The 14,670-nt window shown below is 52.9% G+C and overlaps 1 protein-coding gene and 1 long non-coding RNA gene across 3 annotated transcripts; both read right to left on the reverse strand.

Annotated features, from left to right (window-relative positions):
• Positions 1 to 2,560: 2,560 nt before the first annotated feature.
• On the reverse strand, positions 2,561 to 4,498 carry LOC116412474. Its single transcript, XR_004223721.1, has 2 exons — positions 4,428 to 4,498; positions 2,561 to 2,777 (listed from the first exon to the last, which is right to left on the reverse strand). It is a non-coding gene; the product is annotated as an uncharacterized LOC116412474 (long non-coding RNA).
• Positions 4,499 to 5,521: 1,023 nt separating this feature from the next.
• sdhb (succinate dehydrogenase complex subunit B, iron sulfur (Ip)) lies at positions 5,522 to 13,688 on the reverse strand. Of its 2 annotated transcripts, NM_001126528.1 has the most exon segments (9): positions 5,522 to 5,775; positions 5,883 to 6,005; positions 6,227 to 6,328; positions 6,448 to 6,564; positions 7,566 to 7,702; positions 7,784 to 7,869; positions 8,664 to 8,809; positions 13,542 to 13,607; positions 13,609 to 13,688. In NM_001126528.1, coding segments are annotated over 8 exon segments (855 nt in total). In that variant the 5' UTR covers positions 13,609 to 13,688; the 3' UTR covers positions 5,522 to 5,697.
• Positions 13,689 to 14,670: the final 982 nt, after the last annotated feature.

Below are 14,670 nucleotides of genomic sequence, written 5' to 3' on the forward strand. Positions count from 1 at the left end.
TGGGCGGGCTCAGAGCGCTGGGTGGGCGGGGCGAAAGTTAAATGAGGACGCGGGGCTGCCATAGGCCGATAGGGGAAAGATATGTGTGTGATTTAACGTACAGTAAGGGATAAACAACCCCCCCCCCCCCGGGGCATCATGGGAGTTTTATCTCTACAACCGTTACAAGTTGTGACTCAAATTGGTTCCTGTAATTTCTGCCCGCAGAGCTTACACTCTATTCACAGGGAAGCGTCTGGTGTCAGAGGGATTTAACTCCATCCTTCCCAGGTGTCCTTGGTTGCAGAGCTTACACTCTATTCACAGGGAAGTGCCTGATATCAGAGGAATTTAACTCCATCCTTCCCAGGTGTCCTTGGTCGCAGAGCTTACATTCTATTCAGAGGGAAGTGCCTGATAGAGGAATTTAACTCCAGCCCCCCCCCCAGTTGTCCTTGGCCATAGAGCTCACATTCTATTCTCAGAGAAGTGTCTGATATCAGAGGGACTTAACTGCATCCTTCCCAGTTCTCCTTGGTCACAGAGCTTACACTCTATTCACAGGGAAGTGCCTGATATCAGAGGGACTTAACTGCATCCTTCCCAGGTGTCCTTGGTTGCAGAGCTTACACTCTATTCACAGGGAAGTGCCTGATATCAGAGGGACTTAACTGCATCCTTCCCAGTTCTCCTTGGTCGCAGAGCTTACATTCTATTCACAGGGAAGTGCCTGATAGAGGAATTTAACTCCAGCCCCCCCCAGTTGTCCTTGGTTGCAGAGCTCACATTCTATTCACTGGGAAGATCCTGGCACTGGATGAATTTTCAAGTGATCTGGTGACCCTCTCATGAGCCGCAGAGCTGACACTCTAATGGAGCAGCCCAGAGGAACCCGGAGCCACTGCTACAAAGATCCGGGGCCCCTTCATTACACTTCCCTAGGGCTAGTATTTGGGGGTCCCCCCAGTCTAAAATCGTATACCCCAGGGGTCCCCCCCAGTCTGAAATCCTATACTCCAGGGGTCCCCCCCAGTCTGAAATCCTATACCCCAGGGGTCCCCCCCAGTCTGAAATCCTATACCCCAGGGGTCCCCCCCAGTCTGAAATCCTATACCCCAGGGGTCCCCCCCAGTCTGAAATCCTATACCCCAGGGGTCCCCCCCAGTCTGAAATCCTATACCCCAGGGGTCCCCCCCAGTCTGAAATCCTATACCCCAGGGGCTCCCAGAAAACTCATTATTAATGGACCAATATCTGGGCCCCATTGGTGCCTACACAGGGCCCCCCATCATAAGGGGCCCCAAGATTAAGGGGTCTGTATGAAAGGGAGGATTATGGGTAGTGTTTGGCATAATGGGGAGTGGCCAGGGCAGATAATGGGGAGTGGCCAGGGCATGCAAGGGGCTTTTTTTTATATGGGGGGCCAATAGGCTGATAATTGGGCCCCATGGTGGCCCTGTGCTAATAGGAGGGTGGGTATTTAGGTAGAATAGTTGTCCCACTAACACCCTCCACAGCTCTGTATCTTTCTTTCAGGGGCTGCTGGGAGTTGTAGTACTAAACAACTGGATGTATTCAGGGGACGTGTGTTTGGATTCATGGATTCTGAAGGATGCTGGGAGTTGTAGTCCCTCCCTAGGGAAGGCCCAGCGCTCTCCCAGTAGCTGGTTAACCTCAGAGTAAACAAACCCCCGCCTCTGTTTCCCAGCAGCCTCAGCGGCTCAGGTGATTACAGAGCATGTCTGTGCCAATAACGATGATCCAGTTCGGTATCTGTGCCGGGAGTTGAACCTTTGTACAACCAGGGCCCAGGGCAAAGGGCAGCCATTAACCCTTTCTCTGCCTCTCGGCTTTGCAGAAGGTACAGACCCTGCCCTGAGGGGCGGCGCCCATTTCTTTTAATAAATACCCCTCCCCCCACTTCCTCTCACACCTGACAGGGGCAGATTTGTAACGATCAGTGGTTTTGTTGCTTTCTTGTCTCTCTCACTCTCCAGTAAACAGCCGGAGGGCCCCCCCTTCTTACATTGGCTGGATGTAGCAGGAGAGGCCCCGCCCACAGAGCTTCCATTCTCAGAGGGTGAAGGCACTGTCCTTTATTATTATTTAGACCTGGGGCAGGGCTCCTTCCTGCCCCACCCATAGGCAGCACAGAGAGGCCCCCATTATAACTGTGGGTGGGGGCAGGAGGGGCAGGGATGGGGCCCTTCAGCCCAAGTGCAGTGTAAGGATATTTACTGACACAGGGCCCGGCCCTACTCCAGCCTGGAGTGTTTGCTCTGTGAGTGTAAGTGCCACTCCTGGGGCCCGAGTGTTCTGCACCCTGGCACTGCCAGGCCCTGTGCCAGCGACATGGGGGCAGATATTGGATCATGGGAAAATAAACAGGCTCCGCCCATTTCATTCATTGGCCCAGATCCATCACAGGGGCCCTGTTCATTATTACAGCTATCTCCCCATTATCCCCAGGCACAGTCTGACATACAGTAAGGAGAATGCCTTGGTAGGCGAGTGGGAGGGGCAGAAGGAATCTCTGACTCCAGGCACTTCCTTATCAGCTGGAAGGAGATTCCATCAGCAGGAAAGGGGCACAAGCAGCCGAGCAGGTCGCACAGGAAGTGCAAATGCTCAGCACCTGGCTCAGACGTGTAACCCCGTGTGTCCCAGCCCTGCCCGACTCCCTGCAGCCTACGGGCACTTCATTCTGATACCCTAAGGGTACTGGGAGTCTCTGTGACTGACTCACGTTATCCCACAGATACACTCCCAGCTCAATGTCACACTACTATACACACACCCTCTAGCCTCACTATACACACACCCTCTAGCCTCTAGCCTTACTATACACACACCCTCTAGCCTCTAGCCTTACTATACACACACCCTATAGCCTCTAGCCTTACTATACACACACCCTCTAGCCTCTAGCCTTACTATACACACACCCTATAGCCTCTAGCCTTACTATACACACACCCTATAGCCTTACTATACACACACCCTATAGCCTCTAGCCTTACTATACACACACCCTATAGCCTTACTATACACACACCCTATAGCCTCTAGCCTTACTATACACACACCCTATAGCCTTACTATACACACACCCTATAGCCTCTAGCCTTACTATACACACACACCCTCTAGCCTTACTATACACACACCCTCTAGCCTTACTATACACACACCCTATAGCCTCTAGCCTTACTATACACACACCCTCTAGCCTTACTATACACACACCCTCTAGCCTCTAGCCTTACTATACACACACCCTATAGCCTCTAGCCTTACTATACACACACACCCTCTAGCCTTACTATACACACACCCTCTAGCCTTACTATACACACACCCTCTAGCCTCTAGCCTTACTATACACACACCCTATAGCCTCTAGCCTTACTATACACACACACCCTCTAGCCTTACTATACACACACCCTCTAGCCTCTAGCCTTACTATACACACACCCTATAGCCTCTAGCCTTACTATACACACACACCCTCTAGCCTTACTATACACACACCCTCTAGCCTTACTATACACACACCCTCTAGCCTTACTATACACACACCCTCTAGCCTCTAGCCTTACTATACACACACCCTCTAGCCTCTAGCCTTACTATACACACACCCTCTAGCCTCTAGCCTTACTATACACACACACCCTCTAGCCTTACTATACACACACCCTCTAGCCTTACTATACACACACCCTCTAGCCTTACTATACACACACCCTCTAGCCTTACTATACACACACCCTCTAGCCTCTAGCCTTACTATACACACACCCTATAGCCTTACTATACACACACCCTCTAGCCTTACTATACACACACCCTATAGCCTCTAGCCTTACTATACACACACCCTCTAGCCTCTAGCCTTACTATACACACACCCTATAGCCTCTAGCCTTACTATACACACACCCTCTAGCCTCTAGCCTTACTATACACACACCCTCTAGCCTCTAGCCTTACTATACACACACACCCTCTAGCCTTACTATACACACACCCTCTAGCCTTACTATACACACACCCTCTAGCCTCTAGCCTTACTATACACACACCCTATAGCCTCTAGCCTTACTATACACACACACCCTCTAGCCTTACTATACACACACCCTCTAGCCTTACTATACACACACCCTCTAGCCTTACTATACACACACCCTCTAGCCTCTAGCCTTACTATACACACACCCTATAGCCTCTAGCCTTACTATACACACACCCTCTAGCCTTACTATACACACACCCTCTAGCCTCTAGCCTTACTATACACACACCCTATAGCCTCTAGCCTTACTATACACACACACCCTCTAGCCTTACTATACACACACCCTCTAGCCTCTAGCCTTACTATACACACACCCTATAGCCTCTAGCCTTACTATAACACACCTAGCCTACTATACACACACCTCTAGCCTCTAGCCTTACTATACACACACCCTCTAGCCTCTAGCCTTACTATACACACACCCTCTAGCCTTACTATACACACACCCTCTAGCCTTACTATACACACACCCTCTAGCCTCTAGCCTTACTATACACACACCCTATAGCCTCTAGCCTTACTATACACACACCCTCTAGCCTTACTATACACACACCCTCTAGCCTTACTATACACACACCCTCTAGCCTTACTATACACACACCCTCTAGCCTTACTATACACACACCCTCTAGCCTCTAGCCTTACTATACACACACCCTATAGCCTTACTATACACACACCCTCTAGCCTTACTATACACACACCCTATAGCCTCTAGCCTTACTATACACACACCCTCTAGCCTCTAGCCTTACTATACACACACCCTATAGCCTCTAGCCTTACTATACACACACACCCTCTAGCCTCTAGCCTTACTATACACACACACCCTCTAGCCTCTAGCCTTACTATACACACACACCCTCTAGCCTTACTATACACACACACCCTCTAGCCTCTAGCCTTACTATACACACACACCCTCTAGCCTCTAGCCTTACTATACACACACACCCTCTAGCCTTACTATACACACACACCCTCTAGCCTCTAGCCTTACTATACACACACCCTCTAGCCTCACTATACATACCATCCCATAGTTACAGGCCATTTCCCCAGCAGCTTCTTGCCTTACTATACACACATAATATCTAGCCTTACTATACACACTATCCCAGTTACAGACCATTTCCCCAGAATGTTCTTGCCTTACTATACACGCACCCTATAACATCTTGCCTTACTATACACACTATCCCACAGTTACAGACCTTTCCCCAACACCTTCTTGCCTTACTATAGACACACCCTATAACATCTTGCCTTACTATACACACACCCTATAACATCTTGCCTTACTATACACACACCCTATAACATCTTGCCTTGAACCCCATAAACCATTTCTCCATTCCCTCTCTGCCCCTGGGAGTTGCCCCTGGGTGCCCCCACTGCACAGTTCAGACTACAGAGTAACAGCCCCCCAGGAAGAGCGAGAGAGAGGCATTTGGAGGGGTAAATACCAGAATGAACAATTTAATGTACATCACAGGGGGCACATTCCCTCGCTGGCAGCCGGCGGGCACAACGCGGAGTAGAGAAAGTGCTGGGGGAGCTGCGGCGCCGCTGCCAGGACGGATGTGCGTAGAATCACACAGCGGGGGCCACGCCAGGCAGCAGTGCTACACCGACGCCGCTCTCTCCTTGTACGTCGCCATCATCTTCTTTATCTCGGCGATGGCTTTGCCCGGGTTCAGCCCCTTAAACACACAGGGAACAATAAAATCAGCAACTCTGCAGCAGAATTCCCAGCATCCCCGGGCAGCCTATCATGTGATGCGACCAGATTACCCACAATGCCAGTTACCTTGGGGCATGTGCGCGTGCAGTTCATGATGGTGTGGCAGCGGTACAGGGAGAAGGGGTCCTGCAGTTTGGCCAGCCGCTCCTCCGTGTAGTCGTCTCTGGAGTCGATCATCCACCGATAGGCCTGAAACCCAACAGCAATCTCCTTACTGTATGCAGCGGGGGGTTACAGCGCCCTAGGCAGCTGTAACATGGATCTGCACTGGAAGTCTGGGTGTTTACATTCTCTGCACTGCTGTTTCTCACTACTGAATCAATGTAGCCAGCTTCATTACAAAGATTGGGGTGTATTTTATTCCCCATAACATACCAAGATGGCGGTTTCTGGGCCGGAGAGACACTTACCTGCATTAGCACGGCCGGGCCCAGATATTTATCTGCGTTCCACCAGTAACTGGGGCAGCTGGTACTGCAACAGGCGCACAGAATGCACTCGTATAGCCCGTCCTGCACACAGGGAAAGAAGGGTTAATGGTTGGGAACATAATGACTTCTCTCTCCTATATTAACCTATCGTGGCCCCTCCAGGCTGCAGTGCTGTATTTATACCCAGTGAAAGCACTCACCAGCTTATCCCGGTCCTCTATAGACTGCAGGTACTGCTCCTTGCCCTCCTGCGACTCGTCCTTCTTCTTCAGGTACGGCTCTATGGACTTGTACTGCGCATAGAAATTACTCAGATCCTTCCGGAAAAATAAAGATTGGTTTGTGGTGAGTGTCCCCCCAACTGGAACAGGTAGGTAGGGGGTCTCTCTCCCCCAGGGGCAGGTAGTACAGAGAATCAGAGCTCTGTACCTGGGTAAGTACTGGGGGGAGATTGGATTCACTTACCCAGGGGGAGGTTCCTGTCTGACCATGGGAAAGAGAGCAGCCCAGGAGCAGGAAGTACAGAGAATCAGAGCTCTGTACCTGGGTAAGTACTGGGGGGAGATTGGATTCACTTACCCAGGGGGAGGTTCCTGTCTGACCATGGGAAAGAGAGCAGCCCAGGAGCAGGAAGTACAGAGAATCAGAGCTCTGTACCTGGGTAAGTACTGGGGGAGATTGGATTCACTTACCCAGGGGGAGGTTCCTGCCTGACCATGGGAAAGAGAGCAGCCCAGGAGCAGGAAGTACAGAGAATCAGAGCTCTGTACCTGGGTAAGTACTGGGGGGAGATTGGATTCACTTACCCAGGGGGGGGTTCCTGTCTGACCATGGGAAAGAGAGCAGCCCAGGAGCAGGAAGTACAGAGAATCAGAGCTCTGTACCTGGGTAAGTACTGGGGAGAGATTGGATTCACTTACCCAGGGGGAGGTTCCTGCCTGACCATGGGAAAGAGAGCAGCCCAGGAGCAGGAAGTACAGAGAATCAGAGCTCTGTACCTGGGTAAGTACTGGGGGGAGATTGGATTCACTTACCCAGGGGGAGGTTCCTGCCTGACCATGGGAAAGAGAGCAGCCCAGGAGCAGGAAGTACAGAGAATCAGAGCTCTGTACCTGGGTAAGTACTGGGGGGAGATTGGATTCACTTACCCAGGGGGAGGTTCCTGCCTGACCATAGGAAAGAGAGCAGCCCTGGTTGGAAAGTACTGGGAATAATACATGGGGGACACTGGATTCTCTGCCTGACCATGGGAAAGAGAGCAGCCCAGGAGCAGAGAATAATATACAAGGATGAGAGGAAGAGGAAGCACAACACTTACAGGCACAAGATCCTTTACAACATACATGTGAGGGAGGGGGTAGATTTTGGAGACTTTGCTCAGGTTGGTGTCTATCCTCACGGTGCAGGCCAGGGTGTTACCCCCGTTAATGTTCATGGCGCAGGAGCCACATATACCTGGCAGAACCAAAGACAATGAGCCGAGTGGGGTAAAGAGGGAGCCAGAGCCTCAGTAGCACTGGGATATAAAGCTCTCACCCTCTCGGCAGGATCTGCGGAAGGTCAGGGTGGGGTCCATCTCATTCTTAATCTTGATCAGCGCGTCCAGCACCATGGAGCCACACCTACGGGGGAAACCGGGTCAGTACCATTCACTTCAGATACTGCTTGGGATGGGACCCATACACTGAATCAGCAGCTTAAATCTGCCCAATGGCCCCCCTAAAGCAACTCCTGTGTGTGCCCTGCCTTGTATGTATCTGTGGCTACAACCAATCCCAACCCTAACCCCCCCTTATATATAGTGACCCCCCCCCTTAACTGCCCCCCCCAGTGTAACCAATCCCAACTGGGCCAGCCTTTCCCCATAACTGAGCCCATTCCCTTTATCAGCTTAGTCGCTCTTCCCTGTACTTTCTCTATTTCATTACTGCCCCCCCCTTATATATTTATATATAGTGACCCCCCCTTAACTGCCCCTTCCCCAGTGTAACCAATCCCAACTGGGCCAGCCTTTCCCCATAACTGAGCCCATTCCCTTTATCAGCTTAGTCGCTCTTCCCTGTACTTTCTCTATTTCATTACTGCCCCCCCTTATATATTTATATATAGTGACCCCCCCATAACTGCCCCTTCCCCAGTGTAACCAATCCCAACTGGGCCAGCCTTTCCCCATAACTGAGCCCATTCCCTTTATCAGCTTAGTCGCTCTTCCCTGTACTTTCTCTATTTCATTACTGCCCCCCCTTATATATTTATATATAGTGACCCCCCCTTAACTGCCCCTTCCCCAGTGTAACCAATCCCAACTGGGCCAGCCTTTCCCCATAACTGAGCCCATTCCCTGTATCAGTTGCCAATACACAGATATTAGGGAGCACAGTTGCCCCACATGGGGTACAAGCCCCTTCCCACTCACTCATTCAAGTCGACCTCATAAGTCTGCATACGGGGCTTGTCGCCGGGCTTGTCGGGGTCCCATCTGTAGATGGCAAATTTCTTGATGCGAGCCTCTGCCTGGGAGGCGGGGGCAGCGGCGGCAGCTGTCTGTGCCCCACGACAAACCTGGAAGAAAACATGACGGTTAGTTTGAACTGGCTACAAAATCCGACTTTCTGTATAAGCCATAGGGCACCCCCTACAGGCCATTATCTGTACAGCAAGGGGAGGCCCCTACAGGCCATTATCTGTACAGCAGGGGGAGGCCCCTATAGGCCATTATCTGTACAGCAAGGGGAGGCCCCTACAGGCCATTATCTGTACAGCAAGGGGAGGCCCCTACAGGCCATTATCTGTACAGCAAGGGGAGGCCCCTACAGGCCATTATCTGTACAGCAAGGGGAAGCCCCTACAGGCCATTATCTGTACAGCAAGGGGAGGCCCCTACAGGCCATTATCTGTACAGCAAGGGGAGGCCCCTACAGGCCATTATCTGTACAGCAGGGGGAGGCCCCTATAGGCCATTATCTGTACAGCAGGGGGAGGCCCCTATAGGCCATTATCTGTACAGCAGGGGGAGGCCCTATAGGCCATTATCTGTACAGCAGGGGGAGGCCCCTATAGGCCATTATCTGTACAGCAAGGGGAGGCCCCTACAGGCCATTATCTGTACAGCAAGGGGAGGCCCCTACAGGCCATTATCTGTACAGCAAGGGGAGGCCCCTACAGGCCATTATCTGTACAGCAAGGGGAGGCCCCTACAGGCCATTATCTGTACAGCAGGGGGAGGCCCCTATAGGCCATTATCTGTACAGCAGGGGGAGGCCCCTATAGGCCATTATCTGTACAGCAGGGGGAGGCCCCTATAGGCCATTATCTGTACAGCAGGGGGAGGCCCCTATAGGCCATTATCTGTACAGCAGGGGGAGGCCCCTATAGGCAGTTGTCTATAAGTTCAGAAGCAGAAAAGGAACTGAAACAAAACCATATTCTTATGGATGTGCGCCACCTCTATGCTTATTACTTAATCATCAACTGCACCCCCAGGAGCCCCCCCCTGTATTCAGGCTCTTTGTTATTACAGTAATGGGTATGTAATCCCCAGCACTGGCCTACAGATCATGCATCATTCCCATCAGTCCCTGCCCCAGTGAGCTTACACTCTAAGGTCCCTATCCCATTCCCATCAGCCCCTGCCCCAGTGAGCTTACAATCTAAGGTCCCTATCCCATTCCCATCAGTCCCTGCCCCAGTGAGCTTACAATCTAAGGTCCCTATCCCATTCCCATCAGTCCCTGCCCCAGTGAGCTTACAATCTAAGGTCCCTATCCCATTCCCATCAGTCCCTGCCCCAGTGAGCTTACAATCTAAGGTCCCTATCACATTCCCATCAGCCCCTGCCCCAGTGAGCTTACAATCTAAGGTCCCTATCACATTCCCATCAGTCCCTGCCCCAGTGAGCTTACAATCTAAGGTCCCTATCCCATTCCCATCAGCCCCTGCCCCAGTGAGCTTACAATCTAAGGTCCCTATCCCATTCCCATCAGTCCCTGCCCCAGTGAGCTTACAATCTAAGGTCCCTATCCCATTCCCATCAGCCCCTGCCCCAGTGAGCTTACAATCTAAGGTCCCTATCACATTCCCATCAGCCCCTGCCCCAGTGAGCTTACAATCTAAGGTTCCTATCACATTCCCATCAGTCCCTGCCCCAGTGAGCTTACAATCTAAGGTCCCTATCCCATTCCCATCAGCCCCTGCCCCAGTGAGCTTACACTCTAAGGTTCCTATCACATTCCCATCAGTCCCTGCCCCAGTGAGCTTACAATCTAAGGTCCCTATCCCATTCCCATCAGCCCCTGCCCCAGTGAGCTTACAATCTGAGGTCCCTATCACATTCACGGTTCTGTAGGACCCCACACAATCTCATGCAGTTGGTCACATGATCACATAAAATCTGACCCACATAATCTGATGAAATGTTTAGCCCTAAGTCATCAGGGCAGGCAGGGCAAAAAGCTGAGCTCTGATTGGCTCACGGCTGCCTACACACCTCCCCTGAGCACCAACCACACTAGAGAGCAGTTCCCAGCACGGCGGCGGCTGCATTTTGGTTCTGATCCCATTCTGTCATTTAGATCTCGTTAGGGATCACCGGGATGTACTAACAGTATTGGGTCTGGGCCGTGTCTGCTAAATGCTGCGCTCTATAGGCCGGGGGGATTTATAGCAGCACCTGCCTCCTATTGGTGGAAAGTACATGTTTTATTGTACTGATTATTATTATCAATGAGTGATATTAATAGGGAATGGTGCATGATGGGATTTCTCTGATAATAAAGGTCAGTGGGAAAGTAAATGCACCGAGGAGTAAAGGAAAATAACACCCAGGAAGGGCAAAGTCCCCTGAGCGCAATGGTTTATTCCTGTGGGTAATTACCCGCCCTAAATACCCAGTGGCACTTACTCACTGAACTACAGGTATTGGCCGGAGGGACTAAAAGTGACCAAATAGCACTGTGGGCCCCAGGGTGGGGGGAGGGTTGAAAGACTCACCCTTTGCCCCATCCCGTTAGGGGCTGTCAGGCCAGAAGAACTGATTGGCTGAGGACTCGCTCTGGCTCTGGGGGGCCCCAGAAATAACATGGCACCTTTTGGTATTGGAAGGGGGCCTCCTATGATGGGGCCACAGTCAAGGTCACTGAGCTCCTCCCTTTGCTGCCGGAGACCATGTGACCCTGTGCCTAATTACTGAAGGAGCCAATAGCAGCACAGGTACTCTGGGTTACATACCGGGCCCAGCGGCTACTTACAGTATCAGGGAGAACTTCCTTTCTGGCCCATTGAGCTCTAAGAGACGAACCTTCCCACATGGGGCCCCCCCAATAGCCCCTTCTGCCCCTGGTTACCATGGTTTCATTCAGTTTTACCCCCTTCCCCAGGATCAGAGTACATAGGGACTGGGGGCTGGGGCAATGGGACAGCAACATGAGATGGAACTGGGGCCCCTAGGGGCCAATACTGGGCACTGACAGAGGCTACACAGAACCTGGGGGGGGCCCTATGCACTGACAGCAACATGAGAGGGAACTGGGGCCCCTAGGGGCCAATACTGGGCACTGACAGAGGCTACACAGAACCTGGGGGGGGCCCTATGCACTGACAGCAACATGAGAGGGAACTGGGGCCCCTGGGGGCCAATACTGGGCACTGACAGAGGCTACACAGAACCTGGGGGGGGGGCCCTATGCACTGACAGCAACATGAGAGGGAACTGGGGCCCCTAGGGGCCAATACTGGGCACTGACAGAGGCTACACAGAACCTGGGGGGGGGGCCCTATGCACTGACAGCAACATGAGAGGGAACTGGGGCCCCTAGGGGCCAATACTGGGCACTGACAGAGGCCACACAGAACCTGGGGGGGGGGCCCTATGCACTGACAGCAACATGAGAGGGAACTGGGGCCCCTAGGGGCCAATACTGGGCACTGACAGAGGCTACACAGAACCTGGGGGGGGCCCTATGCACTGACAGCAACATGAGAGGGAACTGGGGCCCCTGGGGGCCAATACTGGGCACTGACAGAGGCTACACAGAACCTGGGGGGGGGCCCTATGCACTGACAGCAACATGAGATGGAACTGGGGCCCCTGGGGCCAATACTGGGCACTGACAGAGGCTACACAGAACCTGGGGGGGGGGCCCTATGCACTGACAGCAACATGAGATGGAACTGGGGCCCCTGGGGGCCAATACTGGGCACTGACAGAGGCTACACAGAACCTGGGGGGGGCCCTATGCACTGACAGCAACATGAGAGGGAACTGGGGCCCCTAGGGGCCAATACTGGGCACTGACAGAGGCTACACAGAACCTGGGGGGGGCCCTATGCACTGACAGCAACATGAGAGGGAACTGGGGCCCCTGGGGGCCAATACTGGGCACTGACAGAGGCTACACAGAACCTGGGGGGGGGGCCCTATGCACTGACAGCAACATGAGAGGGAACTGGGGCCCCTAGGGGCCAATACTGGGCACTGACAGAGGCTACACAGAACCTGGGGGGGCCCTATGCACTGACAGCAACATGAGAGGGAACTGGGGCCCCTGGGGGCCAATACTGGGCACTGACAGAGGCTACACAGAACCTGGGGGGGGGGCCCTATGCACTGACAGCAACATGAGAGGGAACTGGGGCCCCTAGGGGCCAATACTGGGCACTGACAGAGGCTACACAGAACCTGGGGGGGGCCCTATGCACTGACAGCAACATGAGAGGGAACTGGGGCCCCTGGGGGCCAATACTGGGCACTGACAGAGGCTACACAGAACCTGGGGGGGGGGCCCTATGCACTGACAGCAACATGAGAGGGAACTGGGGCCCCTAGGGGCCAATACTGGGCACTGACAGAGGCTACACAGAACCTGGGGGGGCCCTATGCACTGACAGCAACATGAGAGGGAACTGGGGCCCCTAGGGGCCAATACTGGGCACTGACAGAGGCTACACAGAACCTGGGGGGGGGGCCCTATGCACTGACAGCAACATGAGAGGGAACTGGGGCCCCTGGGGGCCAATACTGGGCACTGACAGAGGCTACACAGAACCTGGGGGGGGGGCCCTATGCACTGACAGCAACATGAGAGGGAACTGGGGCCCCTAGGGGCCAATACTGGGCACTGACAGAGGCTACACAGAACCTGGGGGGGGCCCTATGCACTGACAGCAACATGAGAGGGAACTGGGGCCCCTAGGGGCCAATACTGGGCAGAGGCATAAGCTGCAGTTGAATGGACAGACATGACACCGGGACAGACAGCCCCACGGTCACTGCTCCCACTCCCGACCCGGCTCTGACCTGCAGGACTCCCGGTAACCGGAACACCGGCCCGCTACGTCTCAAGGAGAACACGACCGCCGCCATATTTCCTCTGACACCAGTAACTCCGCCAGCCTCCCACAATGCAGCGCGGCGGGGCTATAACCATAGAGAGGCGTTACTTTCCCGCTCAGAGAGAGGGAGCTCGGGGCTAGAGCGTCCGTTTTCCTTTTCTCTCAGCTCTATGGGGGGATGGGGCGCTCTAGCCCGGATCCGCGATCTCTATGGTTTACTCACAAATAAAAGTGGGCGGTGTTTCATGGTCATGTGATGTTGAGTAACTGGTTGTGTAATTCCCTCTCGCTAGTCGCTATAGCAACGTCTCATCGATTTAGTGCGCAATATTACTATAAATGCCCCTGGGGTAATTGTTGTACCAATAAGGCCATGGTGGGTGAGGGGAAGAGACCTTTTAAAGGGTAAGTAAAGCCTCAGCAAAAGCAATAAAGGACAAGTGGGAGGAGCCAAACTGTCCCTGTGGGCGGGGCACTAACAGCATGCATAGAGTGGCCCTGCCCCCCAAATTCACTGGCTGAGCTGCAGATATAAAAGGTCGCCCCCTGTTATTAGCTATTATTGGGGGAAGGACAGACAGGGGCATCTATTGGATAAGGGCAGCGCCTCAGTCAGGAAATGGTTAAAGGTTATTGCCCCTCTGAGTCTCCGACTCCTGTCTCTGCCGCAGCGTGAGGGGCAACTCTGCCCATGTCCAGCAGATGGCAGCAAAGTGTAAGGAAATTAAAGGAGATATAAAACCTAATGAAAGTATAAATCTGAGCAACTCCCCAATATCCATTCATCCCTCATTCTCTGTGTCTGTCCCTTTCCCTTCCCTGCACTGCTGGTTCTGACTCCTGATACAACTCCCCAATACCCATTCATTCCTCATTCTCACTGGGTTTATAGTTATGTGTAACTGTCACTGTGTCTGTCCCTTTCCCTTCCCTGCACTGCTGGTTCTGACTCCTGATACAACTCCCCAATACCCATTCATCCCTCATTCTCACTGGGTTTATAGTTATGTGTAACTGTCATGGTTCCTGCCTGACCATGGGAAAGAGAGCAGCCCAGGAGCAGGAAGTACAGAGAATCAGAGCTCTGTACCTGG

Source organism: Xenopus tropicalis, chromosome 7, assembly GCF_000004195.4.
Source record: "Xenopus tropicalis strain Nigerian chromosome 7, UCB_Xtro_10.0, whole genome shotgun sequence".
Lineage (NCBI taxonomy): Eukaryota > Metazoa > Chordata > Amphibia > Anura > Pipidae > Xenopus > Xenopus tropicalis.